Source organism: Scardinius erythrophthalmus, assembly GCF_964197995.2.
Source record: "Scardinius erythrophthalmus genome assembly, chromosome: 2".
NCBI classification, from domain to species: Eukaryota; Metazoa; Chordata; class Actinopteri; order Cypriniformes; family Leuciscidae; genus Scardinius; species Scardinius erythrophthalmus.
The window spans coordinates 27,893,132-27,909,816 of record NC_138222.1 but is presented as its reverse complement, the minus strand read 5'-3'; the positions used below and the strand labels follow the sequence as shown (position 1 = coordinate 27,909,816).

Here is a 16,685-nt window from a genome sequence, read left to right as displayed (position 1 = left end):
ACACTAGAGACAAAATTGTACACCTCCACAAGGCTGGAAAGGGCTACGGGGAAATTGCTAAGCAGCTTGGTGAAAAAAGGTCCACTGTTGGAGCAATCATTAGAAAATGGAAGAAGCTAAACATGACTGTCAATCTCCCTCGGACTGGGGCTCCATGCAAGATCTCACCTCGTGGGGTCTCAATGATCCTAAGAAAGGTGAGAAATCAGCCCAGAACTACACGGGAGGAGCTGGTCATTGACCTGAAAAGAGCTGGGACCACCGTTTACAATGTTACTGTTGGTAATACACTAAGACGTCATGGTTTGAAATCATGCATGGCACGGAAGGTTCCCCTGCTTAAACCAGCACATGTCAAGGCCCGTCTTAAGTTTGCCAATGGCCATTTGGATGATCATGGGAGAAAGTCATGTGGTCAGATGAGACCAAAATAGAACTTTTTGGTCATAATTCCACTAAATGTGTTTGGAGGAAGAAGAATGATGAGTACCATGCCAAGAACGCCATCCCTACTGTGAAGCATGGGGGTGGTAGCATCATGCTTTGGGGGTGTTTTTCTGCACATGGGACAGGGCGACTGCGCTGTATTAAGGAGAGGATGACCGGGGCCATGTATTGCGAGATTTTGGGGAACAACCTCCTTCCCTCAGTTAGAGCATTGAAGATGGGTCGAGGCTGGGTCTTCCAACATGACAATGACCCAAAGCACACAGCCAGGATAACCAAGGAGTGGCTCTGTAAGAAGCATATCAAGGTTCTGGCGTGGCCTAGCCAGTCTCCAGACCTAAACCCAATAGAGAATATTTGGAGGGAGCTCAAACTCCGTGTTTCTCAGCGACAGCCCAGAAACCTGACTGATCTAGAGAAGATCTGTGTGGAGGAGTGGGCCAAAATCCCTGGTGAAAAACTACAGGAAACGTTTGACCTCTGTAATTGCAAACAAAGGCTACTGTACCAAATATTAACATTGATTTTCTCAGGTGTTCAAATACTTATTTGCAGCTGTATCACACAAATAAATAGTTAAAAAATCATACATTGTGATTTCAAAATAGCAGGGTGTTCAAATACTTATTTTCCTCACTGTATATGATATTATAGGGTAGATATATGAAAATAGAGCACTTCTAATATGTCAGCAAGTTTAAAAGCATTCATTTTTGGACATTAATAACATCCCTAATATGGACAATTAGGCTATACGTGACACACCGTCACAATTTTTTTTCAATCTCTGTCTTCTCATATTATGAGAAAGGAACACGATGTTGTTGGGGAGAAGTGTCTTGCTTATAATGAAGCCGTAACACTGGCCCTTGAGAAGATGCGCTCCGACGACGTGGAAGTTAAGTTGAACATGTTTTAAATGACAAGTTATGTTTGAGGTCGCACGTCACCTTTTTCTGGTCATTCTTTACCCTCTCAAAATGTTCCCACACTTTGGATTCTCTGCCTGACATATTACCGCATTGATCAGCCGTGTTAGCGATCTGTCACTGCGTGACTTCTCAGACTAGCTGACTGATTCAAATTTAGTCAACCAAGCTTCTTTTTGTCAACTAACAAGTCACTATTAGGGCAGCCCTAGAATAGACACACACAAATACCTGATTCTGCGAGTTTTCTTCACCAGTTGTTTCTGTAATGCAGGGGTGTCAAACACACGGCCTGTGGGTGCCATCCGGTGGGATGATTTGAGGAAAATTAAATTAAATGGCAAGTTAAATTAAAAATATAATAAGAATTAATCATTTAAAATAATAGTAAATTCATTATTTATTATATATTCATAATATTTGACTGTAGCAGGGCAAGTAAACACTTATTTGTTGTGTGGCATCTAATGCTTCCTTCACATGCTATTGGTACACAGATGTATTTTTTGTACATCTGAAAATGTTTGTTGAAAGTGTACAAGGGACTCCAGGGGATTGTTAGGGGTCCACAGATAAATGTATTAAAAAAAAATAGCAAAAAAATATTAACAATAAAATAAAATTTATTTACATACACAAATGGATTAAAATCAATCAATCAATAAATCAGTTCTTTATATATGAAAATATGAAGATGTCTTTTGAGGGTTTGTGGCATCTAAAAAATTGAAACCCCCTGTATTCTATTGTCATCAGTTAGCTAGTTTAATTCTTACTCTTGTGAATCTGTCTCACAGGAACCCAGGTGATTTTCCCACAGTTTGTGTGAGGTTCTCAGCAATAATCATAATGTGGAGATGTTAATAAATTACAGTTCATTTATTAAACATGTTAAAATATTACAGTTAATGAATTTCTCAGTTTTTTCCAAGTCTCCTCTCTTTATTAGGTACAGTATAATAGGGTGGTTATAGTTTGACTATAGTAAATTTCCTGTTCACCCTTTTGTTTTACTCCCAAATGTTTACATTTAAAGCAGCATAAAGTTGATTCTGCACTGTATTAGTTTCTGAAGAGACCCCTGGTGTAACCAGACCTCTGATCCAATTCTTATCTAGCTAAATTTCCACAATACAAATCAGATGGTGGATATATATCCTGTCCGTTCATAGCCAAATCTACACCCATGCAATTTTGCATATCAAGGTTTTGGAGATTTATCAAGCTTTGAGGTTTTATAATTGTTTTCTTTTCCTCTGAATATTTTTCTAGCCACCTCCTATAGTTGTGGCACCCGTCGGTTGGTCTTATCTTATTTCAGGTGAGTGAGTGTCGTTCTGTTGTATGGTATCAGTCACACTAATGAGAGCTGAGCGGTCATCTCTCTCTCCAGAGCATGACTCAGTCCTGGGATTTCATTGCCCCTCCTGATGAGGCCAGTGAGGGAAGATGTTCCTCTCAAGCAGCCTGCGGCTGCGCTCACAACATTTATCCGCTGTGCGCTTCCTCACCACGATCACAGCTTCACCGCTGAACCCCGATGCAGTGGCCGTCTGGGCCTGTAAGGGGAATGTTTGGTTTCCCTGGAAATCTGACATGAAGCAAATTCCACCGAACGACTCAGACCTCGGGCTTTGTGATGTCACGTCTGGGGCGCTTGTTTTCGCAGCAGTGGTAGGCAACGGTCAATTGAAGTAATGAATGCGTTTCTTTTTTTTCCGGCCATCTTGTTGCCAGAGCACATAAGTGAGCCACTTGCTTCTGGAACAATTGGTACATTGCCTTTGTTTCTACCCCCCCCCCCCCCCCTGTGCATCTGTTGTGGAGCGATGTGGACACCTGTTCAACAATTAAAATCCAGAAGAGAGTCAGGCTGTGCCAAGAGAAATATTTGCCTCTTAGTGAAGGTTGTGTTCGTATGTGCTGCATTTGATGTGATTGGCGATCAGTTCAGTTCACTATTACACTTGCGTTCATGATTTGCATTTCATTAACCTTGTTAAGCACATTCCATGTAGATACTGTTGATATGAAGGACATACGGGCATCTTAACATGGGCGTCCAATAACTGTGCAAAAATAATTATGCACATGGATTAATCACAGGAATCTGAATCTATTTATTTCAGAAATGCACTGGAAAAACAATTCACAGACATACAACGACTTAATTATATCACTTGCATTATGAGCATGTTTTTAAAATATACATTTTTAAATAATTTTAAAATAAAATATTTGGGGGATATAAAATCAAATATATTGCAGGGTGATACAACTGTCCTGATATCATAATGAAAAAAAAATCATTAAAAGTAATTATTGTGAAAAAAGTAGTTTAGCATAATGTTCTATTATTATTTTAGATCATATAATTATATATATAAAAATATATATTTTTTTTAAATCATGAACACGCTTATTTTTTATATATTTAAAGGTGTAGTTATACGTTCTCTTATACATATTATACTCTTCTTGCTTATTATACATGCTTAAGATTATAATGCAAAACGTCTCAAATATTTTGGCCGTTAAGCCTTCGATGGGTTTTATATCCCTGCGTGTAAATACCAGCACTCCCTTCCCAACTGTATAGCCACTATGCCTTTTTACCCCAATGCAAAACCGCTCACTCGACTAGTCTTTTTGTTATTAACACCGGCGTGCATTACTGACGGTTTTCGTCATGCATGCTTCTTTCCCTCATTAAAGCTGACACACAGGACAAAGACACTCTTAAAATCCCCAGTAATTCCATGAAAGCAAATTAGAGAAAAAGTCTCGATTAGTCTAGAAATGCAGAAGTAAAACAATGTTAAAGAAGAATCTCTCATGGTTGGCAGACGCTAAAACAGGAAAGACAAAGATTTGCTCACAAGGCAGAGCCACTGCCAAGTTAAATCCATATTTAAATCCTTCTCTGGACGGGAGCTGCATGTAAATGAATGCTCTTTGGCATCGTGCTCGAGCGCAGAATCCACGGCAGTTAGGTCGGGATGCCTATGCGTGCATAATTTGCATTTATTTTGGAGCTAATTTTCATAATTAAGCATAAAAAATTACGCCTCCGAAATAATTATAAAGATGAGCTATATGATGCACGTATAGCTGCCGATGCTGGGGAAGAGCGAGCTGAGAGCCTTGATTTTCTTGGAGTTTGATTATACTTGTGCAATTAGTGCATACCCTGCTGAAGACTCCAGATGAAGCAGGATCTGATGTTGATAGCTTATAACAGATTCTGCACTCAAAAAAGTAGTTTGTTCAATGAACTTAATTAAGGAAAACTTTTCCACGCAATTAGATTAGATCTGTACAGCAAGACTAAAACAAGTTCATTTGAACAAATAATGTTTTGTTGAACCAACTTAATAGATTTAAGTTCCTATATAAAATAACAACTAGCAGCAACATGTTAGTTTGCTAAAGATAATTACGCATATTATTATTACATGTAACATATGGAATTAGAGGAGACTGTTTCAATACTGGCATTAGCTCAGCTACAGACATCTTGGCATTGAGTGAAGCAAAACGCATCATGGTTGTCATGTACATTTATTTTCTCACAAGACGCCGTTTCATTCATATACATCACAATAGGGAAGAAAAGAAAATCACAACTTCCTTTTCATGACTATAAATAGGTATATATTTTCAGCATCAGCTGAAAGGGTAAAAGCCAATTTGATTAGTCAAAGTATTTTACTGTCATGTTCACTTGATAGTAAGCTATCCTCACTACACTACACACTTTTAAACATGTTCAAAGGCGTTTCTGAATTTTTGGCCTTCAGCAAATCATTTAAAGGAAATCGTACTGTATGTTCAGCTGGGGAATGGGAATTGGGAATACGTGAGCATATTGGTTGTGTGAGCTGCTGTGATTTGGCCACCGGCTCTGCAGCAGTAATGTTTCACACTAGGCTAGTGGGAAGAGTGTATGTTTTATAAACCTCTCACACATGGACTGTAGGGCAGACTACTGGTATAAAAGTGATGAATGGCCGTTAAGAAAAGCTATAGAGGCAGGTGAAGCTCTGCACTGCTAGACTGGCTCAAGTAAAAAAGAACAGTTGTAAATAAGCCATTCGGGAAATGGCAAGTTTTTCAATCACCGACCTTGACGTAGAACATCTCATGACATCGGTCCTCAGTGATTTGGCAGATGGTTAAATTGAGCAGCTGACTCATAACACACTAAACCACAGAAAGGAGGAGGCTGTTTCTCTCTCTCTCTCTCTCTCTCTCTCTCTCTCTCTCTCTCTCTCTCTCTCTCTCTCTCTCTCTCTCTCTCTCTCTCTCTCTCTCTCTCTCTCTCTCTCTCTCTCTCTCACACACACACACACACACACACACACACACACACACACACACTCTCTTTCTGTTTCTCTGTATGAAACCTGTCAGAGTTAGCTTGTTATACCCAGCCCTTCTCATATGAGCAAGATTATTTGTTTATTTGATATTTATATTAGACATGCTGATTTGATAATTTTTGCAGGAATAAAATTGATGTCTAGTCATAAATATATATACGAAATTCCTGACTGGTCCTCAGAGAGGAACTTCCCTATGAGGTAATTTCCTCTGTTTAAAATACTAAACACATGTCTCCCCTTTTACACATTCCAGCTCTGACACTGAATGAATTACACCTCCCAGCCTCAAATCTGCCTCGTAATCTAGGCTAATGTTTGCTCTTGTTTCCCATTTATTTAGTATTTATTTTTCTTGTGCTCTGATTATAAGTCTTAATATGTGACCTAAAATATTACCCTGTTTACCTGATATTGTGTCAGAAATATTTTCCTTCATATCACCAAAACACTATCCAGAAACATGCTATTTTATTGAAGTACTGTACACATTTTTTACGGGATGTGTTAAATGAGAGAAAAACCATTGTCTGAGTTTAAAAGGCCCCTGTGGTGACTCTCCTGCTCTACACACACAACTCTGGTCTGTGTACACTATCTCTGGCATTAGATCAGACCACACACACACACACACACACACACACACACACACACACACACGCGCCTTTTTTTAACTTGAAGCTATTTTTGTGCCTCTTTTAATCATGTGAGGGCAGAAATTGTGTATAAGATAGGCCTATATTGGATGGATAAATTGATAGAAAGAGAAAGAAAGATAGATGGATGGAAAAGGATTGGAAGAAAGGGAAATAAAAGAAAGATGAGTGGATTAATTAAAAGAAAGGGAAAGAAAGAAGGATGGATGAGTGCATAGAATGCAGGAAGGATACATGAATGGATGGATGTAAGAAAAGAGATAAAAGATGGATGAATGGAAAAAGGATAGATATAGTAAGAAGGAAGGATAGATGGGTGAATTGATGATGGGAGAAAGAAAGAGAAAGAGAGAGGGGGAGAACGAGTGATGGTAGGAAAAAGAAATGATAGATGGAAGGAAAGAAAAAGGATGATAAAAAAGAAATGACAGATGAATGGATAGGAAAGAAAGGGAAGTATGCATGTATGGACGTATAAATAGATTAGTAAACAGCAATCAAACTTTCTCTCTGTGTGTGTGTAAATAATTTGATATTTACTTTATGCAAATGTTCATTTGATAGTGATTTCAGTTTATATCACGCTCAGCCATGCACTGCAAAGATCACTTACAGTTTTGCATATGGTCGACATTATTATGAAAATAACACACACATTTATACATTGATATGCTTTTGTGTTTAAGTGTTTAAGACCACCATAATTCCCCCCGATTGTTTACTCGCATTTGATCCATGTTATAATGGGCTGGAATGAGATAAAAAAGAATTCTTGAAATGACAAACATGGATTATCAATAGTGTAGAGAGATATTGATGTTTTCTTCCTCTGCAATTTTGAGGCCAGTACACGAGACTGAAGAGCGGAATGTTGTTACCTGCACAATAATATTGGCTCAAACAGCCTGAAGAAGCCAGAAATCATATATCTTTACCCAACAGCCTCAGCCAAATTTAATTTTCAAAGCCAGATATTGTTTTTGTTCATCACACACCAGATGTTGAATCAAGTCAATTGCGTCAACTTTACGTTTTTATTTATTTATCCGTTTCTGTGTTTTCTGCGGCTGTCTTTTGAAACGAGAGGCATTGTAAAATATGAGGTTTATCAAACTTTCAGCGCTCAGCTATTTTGACGAGCTTCGGCAATACATCACTGACAACTCCGAGCGGCCCGGCTGCACCGGCACAGGCTCGTCAGCGCGGGAAAGGGAGCGATGCGTTTTTTGAAAGTGATTTATGTGAAGCAAAATAAATGACGCGCCATGGCCGGCTTGTAAAGTGCAGCGTTTGAATGGAAGCGTAGCGGATTAACGGCTCCGCTGCTCTCTTTCTTTACTCCTGCCAAGAGAGCCATGCTGGACACGACCACGCACCATGAGCTCAACATTTCCACTCCTCACGTGGACTGTAGTGTCAACCATTGGCCCTGGAAAGCGTTTTCATAAGTCCAGCAGAGAATGATGATGGGAAGTGCTGAACCTTCCCCCATTTTCTTTCAAGAAAATACATGCAATTTAATTGTCAGTCAGTGAATGCATTAGTAAATAATATATGAGATCATTTAGTTCCACTAAAATGCAGCAGAATGCAGCAGAACGCTGCACTGTGACCATTTAAAGTTTCACCAGGTGTATTATTTTCTAGTGCTTTATTATCTACATGTTTCATTAGATTTAAACTTGGAAGTTTGCTGAAGTTGATCAGCCTCATAAATACAGACATCAGTAATGCGTCATATGCACTGCAGTGTTGGTTTACTGTGAGGGAACATAGTACCTTTAATTAAAGGGATAGTTCACCCAAAAATGAAATCAAGTTGTTCCAAACCTGTATGAGTTTCTTTCTTCTGCAGCTATTTTTTAATAAGTCTGTATAGCCTTCATTTACTTTTATTTCAGATTTTTTTGTAATTTTAATACTCCAGCTTAAACCAATTTAATTTAGTTGCCAAGGAAACATTTTCTAATTTTCAAAGACTTATACTTTACTTGATTTTTAAGGTTTAGTTTTAGTCAACAATTTAAAGTTATGTTCTTTTATCTACTTTTATCAAGTTGTTTGGCAGAAGAAAGTTTTCTTCAAAAGAAAGATTTGGAGTGCAAATAAATCTTTTATTTTTGAGGCATGTTTTTCTTTCTAAAAATACATAAGAAACTCTCTATCTAAGCCCCAAACCCCCCCTCCCCCCCCAACAACCATTTATATTCGTTTCAAACTATATATAATTCTGTTCACATAGATATATGGATCTGTGTACATGATTGATTTAGTTCTTATTGCATTTTTTTTATATATAATATACTAAATTAATGGTATATCAACAGCCCAAATAATAATACGAAATAATCTTTTTTTTTTTTTTATTGATGTCTGTGGTTGTCGCTGTTTTAAGGTTGTATTGGGTGGGCATTGATGGAGTTGTGAATCTGTTTTTTGGACAGGTATGGATGAAAGGACAAGCCAAGCATCATGGGCCTCAGGTGGCCAGTCCAGCCCGTCCTATGAGTCCTCTAGGGTAAGACCGGTCTTGCCTCGTCTCGCCTCACCTCAGCTCACTCGCCACATACACACACACACACACACACGACAGCTAATGCGATGACAACACTACGGTGCATTTCCATTTGTCCAGTTCAGAGTTATCTGTCCTCAGCAAAATGAAACATTAGTGTCTGATTTGCTTACAGGCTTTTATCTGTCCTCAGCAAAATGAAACATTAGTGTCTGATTTGCTTACAGGCTTTCTATTACCATAATATCACTACTGAGAGTGAGTCCATTTCCTCCAAAATTATTTTAGAAAGACACCGCATCTGTAGGCTTATGATGGTAGATGCGCTCACTTTACATACTGATAAGAAAAAACATAATCGTTTTAATAAAATATAATCAACTGTGAAGATGTTTCACGCAGGGTCTTTTGGGAAAAATTTTCACCGTAAAGTTTAAGGTAACTTGTGTTTTTACTTAACAAGACAAAACATGTACTTGGTAAGATACCGTAAGGTGGAACACTACCGTTCAAAAGTTTGGGGACTGTAAGCCTCTTATGCTTACCCAGGCTGCAATTATTTTGAAAACGGTAATATTGTCAAATATTGTTGCAATTTAAAATAATCTATTTCTTTATTTCAATATATTTTAAAATCTAATTCATTCCTCTGATGGCAAAGCTGAATTTTCAGCATCATTACTCCAATCTTCACTGTCACATGATCCTTCAGAAATCGTTCTAATATGCTGATATTATCAATGTTGAAAACAGTTGTGCAGCTTAATATTTTTGTGGATACATTTTTGATTAATAGAAAGCATTTATTTGAAATAGATTTTTTTTGTATCAGTGTTAACAGTTTCTTTGCAGTCGTTTATCAATCTAACGATCTTTGCTGAATACATTTATTCATTTATTCAAACCCCCTAGCTTTTGAACGGTATATTTTCATCATAAATTATAAATTCATACTTATAAAAACATATTTTATAACTTAATTTTAAAAATAAAATGACATGTATTGTCATATTAAATTGATTGTATATTTACCATATATTTCACAATAACAATGATGAGGACTATTTAATATTCAATAGTAGGGCTGGTCGATATAACTATAATTATCGCGAAATAAATTCCCTCGATAAAATTATAACAAAAGTTCAATAAATGTTCAATATAACGTTTGTGTGCCAAAAGTGGAACGAACCAGCGCTACTCGTTTGATCCGTGCCACACAGAACATTTATCAGCTCGGCTCAAACCACAGCACAGCTCGAGCTTACTAGAGCAGATGCGTTTACTCGCTGATCAGTCTCGATCACACGGCCACTAAAAAGCGTTGTGAGATCCAGTGAGAAGCGCTTGAATTCAGCGAAGAACACAATTGTCTGAAAAACCATGAAAAAACATGAACGATACAGTCAGAAGGCTTTTCAATCTGCAAATCACTGTAATTTACCATAGATTTACTGTAGTAACACAAACTGTAGGATATTCATGTCAAATTTTATTATATTATAAATGTAGATGTATTAAATGTATTAAATGAGTAATAGAATATAATTACTGTATTTTTTGTTTTTAAGCTTTAGCATTTGTGCCTTTGTATTTATACTAAATTAATTTAGGCTACTGTTTTTCAGAACAAATACCATGTAGTTACATTTTACTATAGTAGTGAGGTGCCATATGTGTGGTTTTACATATGGTTATAAATGTATGATATCTAGCTACTGTCAAATGTTCATTTCTAAGAGACATAATATGTTATATTATTCATTTTGCACCCTGCAATGCAAACTGTGCCATATATATATATACAGTGCTGGTCAAAATTATTTGCCCCCTTGGTAAATATGATCAAAGATGTCTGTAAAAAATAAATCTGCTTTTGATATTTTATTAAGAAAATTAGCCAAAATCTAACCTTTCATTGAAGTTAAAGAATTGAAAGTGGGGGGGGAAATGACATTATGAAATAAATGTTTTTCTCCAAAACACGTTTGGAACAATTATTTGACCTTTTATTAAATACTTTCTGCAACCTACTTTTCTAATATAACAGCTCTGAGTTTTCTTCTATAATGCCTGATGAGTTTGGAGAACACCTGACAAGAGATCAGAGACCATTCCTCCATACAGAATCTCTCCAGATCTTTCAGATTCTCAGATCCATGTTGGTGCTTCTTCTTTTCTCTTCCTGTATGAACCAAACCCATCTTAAGTGTTTGCTGCCAAAAAAAGCTTTTTTTTGTTTGTTTCATCTGTCCATAGAACCCGTCCCGTTTGAAGTTCCAGTAGTCTCAGTTACTTTTCAAACGTTCTATGGACAGATGGAACAAAAAAAAAGAGCTTTTTGGCAGCAAACACTTAAGATGGGTTTGGTTCATACAGGGATATGAATGAATGATATAAAATGAAATACTCTGCTGTATCTTTAATGGTGTGGGCCTAATTTTCTGCCAGAGTTCCTGGACATCTTGTTACGTTTTGATACATGGCATCATGGATTTGATCAAATACCAGCAGATAAAAAATCAAAACCTGACAACCTCTGTTAGAAATCTTATAACGGGCCATGTTTGGATCTTCCAACAGGACAGTGATCCAAAAACAAACATCAAAATCAAAAGAAAAATGGGTCACTGAGCACAAAACCCCCCCAAAAAAGGAAAAAGAAGGTTGCAAAAAGTATTTAATGAAAGGGGGCAAATAATTGTTCCTAATGTGTTTTGGAGAAAAACATTTATATCATAATGTGATTACTTAAATAAAAGTTTAGATTTTTGCATTTTTTTTTTAAATAAAATATCAAAAGGATAAACAATGCACATTTATTTTTTATAGCCATCTTTGATCATATTTACCAAGGGGGAAAATAATTCTGATCAGCAATGTACATGCCATCAAAGTCAGGCAACACAAACCTGTTTCAGAATTTGAATCACTTGTTAACATGCTGAAACTAAGAAATACATTTTTCTATTAAGATATTTATTTTGTTAAAGTCATCCTGTAGTCAATACTTTTGTCCCTTAAAACTCATCTTTGATCACCAAATTTAAACCTTTCTTCCTTGAAAAAAAAAAAAAAAAATCATCTTGCCTTAATTTGTTTGAATGTAACCGTGCCTCATTTAGTATACGCGGTTCTATGAATATGCAAATTAGCCCCACCTCCACTCACTCACACCAGCTCAGAGATCCACTCGTTGATGATCATACGTTGACGTGATTGGTTACAAGATAGTTTGTGACGTCAGAAACACCAGCGATTTCAAACCGCGTTTTTGAGACTGTCTTTGGTTCACTGCGGTTTTAAGGAGAAAATACTTATGAATTTGCACAAGGTTTGTCTTAAAGCATATTAAAAACACCACATAGACATATAAACAAAATTAAAAACTTGATTTCACCACAGGCAGACTTGAAACTGAAAAGCATTTTACTTAAGTTTACTCATACATATTTTTGACGTAGACACTTTTTTTATCATTATAAATGTTTTGACTATTCTACCTCAAATTTATGAAATGTTCACCTGTTTGGCAAGTTTTTGTCATGTTCTGAAAATAAATTTTAAAACCACAATTGACGGTCTGGTTTCTACAACTTTCACTCAGGAGCAAAAATCGAACTTTAAACTGCCTTTTGACATTTATCGTTATAATTATTGATATCAGCTGATATAAAAATAAATGATCCATTTGGCCATGTCGCCCAACCCTAGCAAACAACAATTTTTTATAACAGAAAGTTGCCTGAGAGATAGCCAAATTGGAAGAAATTCACTCATAAATAAGGTCTTGTTTTTCATTTGCCCCCATTTCCTTAGTGCCATTTTGTAAAATGTTCTCTGGCTTTTCTTTATTTTTTCTTAATGACTATTGAGAAGCATTATAGAGCAGCTCCTCCACTCAAAGAACACACCAAAGAAAATATATTTTTTTCCAGCAAAATCAAAAAAGGAAATGGTTTTGTTTATTCGGTTTGTTAGAAGAGACAGATGAAAGTGCACGTGCAGCCTACTTGACGTTATGATTATATGTTAGTAGTACTCATGACAAATAACAAATGGTTGAAGTTTTTCCATGCTCGGCGTGTGTGGCTGAACCCAGTTGGTGCAGGAAGCATTGATGCATTTCATTCCATAAGCTCAGAATCAGATTGATTTTCATGCATGCAAATGAAATTCACCTCATCAAAATAAGAAAAAAAATCTACCGTGGTTGTGATTTTTATTTTACGGTGCAACCCCAGTGCAGAGATCTCGCTTCCTATTTGTTTGTTTGTCTTTTCCACGGTGGTGTGTTCAGGGTGCCCTGTATGAATTTCATTTCATGTCAATCTCCTGTCACTTCCTATCAGAAATCAGTCAAATGTCAGAGGCTCTCACACCACATTGTCTTGTTTATTTCCGATGCCCTTCCCCTCAGCACTTCTATAGGCGATGGCTGCGCCCATGGCCTGATTTGAATTATAAGACGGAGACGCATGAGATATCTTTGCTCTAGGAGCATGGAAATTAGTAGTTGTGACATTGCTGGGGATGGGATCAGAAGACAGCTGTTTGCACCTCCACAAACACACACACACACACACATACACACACGCATCAGATAAACACAATCTAAGTGTTTAACTACACTAAAATACTGTGTGTGCCTGAGTGCTTGCTTTTCCAAAGAGAAATTGGCATAAGTGTTTATCATTTACTAAGCATTTAACCTACAATTTAATCATCATAATTTCCAAGCCAGTGCCTTCAGCAAAGAAAATTTGCCTCACTTATTTGCACAAATGGCCATAACTTTCCCCCTTATAGTGATGAATCTGTGTCCAATGCTGGATGGCACATTTTCAAATTTCATCTGTTTTTTTTTCATCATGTACATGCATCACAAATCCTATTGAAATATATAACACTACATGTGTGATATTCATTATGTACACCACTGTTCAAGAGTTTGGGGTAAAATAAATGTTTATTGAACAGCAAATCATCATGTTAGAATGATTTCTGAAGGATCATGTGACACTGACGACTGTAGTAATGATGCTGAAAATTCAGCTTTACCATCACAGGACTAAATTACATTTTAACATATTTTCAAATAGAAAACAGTTACATTTTAATAATACAATAATCACAATGTTATTGTTTTAACTGCATTTTTTTTAATCTAATAAGTTCAGCCATGGTGAGTCATTCCAGAAACATTTACATCTTGCAGACCCCCAAACCTTTGAATGGTAATGTATATAATTAAGAGAAGGTATTAAAGGGAATGTAATAAAATCATTCCTGTATATAGTGGCCAATCTGAACTGTTCTGTTCATGATCAGACTCTGGATTAAAATAAAATAAAAAAATAAACTTTTTTGGATGTCAGCAGTACTCAGACCACCAACTGTTGTTTTACTCACATTCAGTGCATAATGAATGTACACCAGGCAGCGCAACGAGACATTTTTGTTTAGTTATGGTTTTTGACGAAGGTCAAATTAAATGAGGAAAAGCACTGTGAAAAAATTCTATGCGGTAATCATAGACGTTCCTATCCGGACATGATTAGATTTCTCACAGGACCCCAGAGTTAGACGAAAACCAGCAGGTAATTTGCTACATAATTTTTTAGAGAGAGTATGTAAGAAAAACACAGATGTCTTCAATTCAGACAGAATTAAAATCACAAAGTCTGTGTTAAACAGTTATAGAATTTACTTTTACAATACAACTTTTGCCTAGAATTTTGCTCTGATTTTCAGTCTGGACGTGTCTGTGCTAGTTGCTCAAAATCAGAGCCAGAAAATCACATGTTGTATGATGGGGACAGACTCGAGCTGAGCCGATTTTAGAATACATATTGTTTTCATTTGTCACATGTCTCTTAGAAACAAAGTGCATGTTTTTGTGTGAGTTTGTTGTGTTCGGAACAACTTAAAAGTCTGGTTTGACCCTCAGTCATTAAGTTGTTAAAGTCCCTGACTGTAAAGTCAAAATTAAATATGTGTGAGTCTGAGTTTGTCACACCACAGAAAAATGTGTTAGCCCCCCAGCCAATTTGAATGATAAAAAAGCTGTAATAAAATATCAAAATCTTGAAAAAAGGAGCAGTATTCTCAGCTCTCAAGCGCTGGGGGCGTGTCCGCTGGCTGTGCTGAAACCACGCCCACTCGCGGGAAAGTTGACTCGCGGGCACGCACTGCTGATGATGGCACCAGTTGTCGGCGCGACGGGAGGATGAAGGCCGAGGCGGGAGATAGTCGGCTCGGCCCCATTCACCAGTAACAGCGGATTATCAGTGAATCCCAGTTGTCTCAGACTAAAGTTTATAAAACTATCCTGTGTAAAATGATCACTACAGAGGCGGGTTTTGGCGGTGATCCTCAGCTCTCCATCAAGGTGGCTCTTCACAAAATTAATCCACCTCTTGTTGATATGATCGTTTTTCGGAAATTTAAATAAGGACACCGATCTGTTTTGTAAGTGATCGCATCCAGGTAATACGCATTTCCGTGACGAAGTCATAGCTAGCTAGCAAACTGTAGGCTGCAGCCTCAGCGGCTCCAGTGCGTCATCGACAGTAGGGGCGGGGCCATTTATGCGTCATTGAGCCCCCGTTTTAGCCCCGCCCAAAAAATCCTGAACACAGCAATGGTGAAAAGCTGTTTAACGGTCTAACTCCACAATTCAGTACTTCACAGTTCACAGTCTTTGTAATGTGTTTTAGCAATACATTTCTAACATTTATAATGTGTTTAGATTTTTTTTTTAGAATTGCCTTTACAGGGACTTTAAGTAACCATTTACAAAGACAGCAAGTGTATGATAACTTGCGTTTAAAATCTGAACAGATTTTAAAAGTTGTGTTGTGTATTCTAGCTGTAACGCGCACAAGTTACTGTTCAGACTTACTCCTTGATATTAATTGAATCGCAGAAGTGTCCATTGCTCATGGCTAACAACAAAGTTAGAAAGATGTTGTCTGAGGTTTGATCTTATCGTGAGAATCTATTGCACAGTATTTTTGTGGTTTACCCTTAAAAAGCCACAAGAGCTTCAACAGAGCTGCAGCTGGTTGCTGTGGAGTGCCTGCTAAAGATTTAATCTGCGTCTTCATCCATCCCATTACTTTTTCACAGTCTTGCTGCACTCAGATGTCCTATCCGATAACTAAATAGAGGCTACGGCTTTTCTGTATTTCTGTGTTTCCTGCAAAGAACGCAGAATCCTATCGGCTAACGTTTTCCTTGTTCTCTCGCACGGAAACTGTGAACCATTTTAAGCAGGCTCTTTTTCACAAAAGCGACTCTCTCTCCCTCCTTCTCCCTCTCTGTACGCGTGTGATTAGTGGACTGTGAACAGACTGGAGCCCCGGCTAGCTGACCTTGGCCCACAGCCAGGCATCACATCCTGGGCAGCCGTGGCTTCAGGCCTCCCATCTGACAGCCCAACCACCTCTGCCGCGCACCCCGCTGTCCCGTAATGCCTCGCTCCCGTCCATCACGCCACTATCACCCGTCCCCAACGCCTTAAAACTGCACCAGGGCATTCACCTGGGATGCGAAGGAGCATCTGAGATATTTTTTTTTCTTCAACGGAGTGCTGGTTTGCAACGTGCTAGCTATTTAAAACAGACTAACCATTCGCCGGTGACAGCGAGAGCATGCACAACAAGCCGTGCATTCAGAGATCACGAGGCAGCAGTGATTGATGATCTTATGCTCTCACCGATCGCCTCAACGTCCCATCCACTGTCCTTCCGAC

The 16,685-nt window shown here is 37.7% G+C and overlaps 1 protein-coding gene across 5 annotated transcripts in view; it reads left to right on the top strand.

The window, feature by feature from the left end:
- The window catches only part of tcf12 (transcription factor 12), a 118,664-nt gene that overhangs the window by 20,564 nt on the left and 81,415 nt on the right, over positions 1-16,685 (top strand). For 2 of the 5 annotated variants that reach the window (XM_081359012.1, XM_081359011.1), the window contains exon 4: positions 8,859-8,932. The exons of the other annotated variants lie outside the window; for them this stretch is intronic. In XM_081359012.1, the coding sequence (XP_081215138.1) occupies positions 8,859-8,932 (74 nt within the window). The remainder of the gene's footprint in view (positions 1-8,858; positions 8,933-16,685) is intronic. 5 annotated transcript variants of the gene reach the window in all.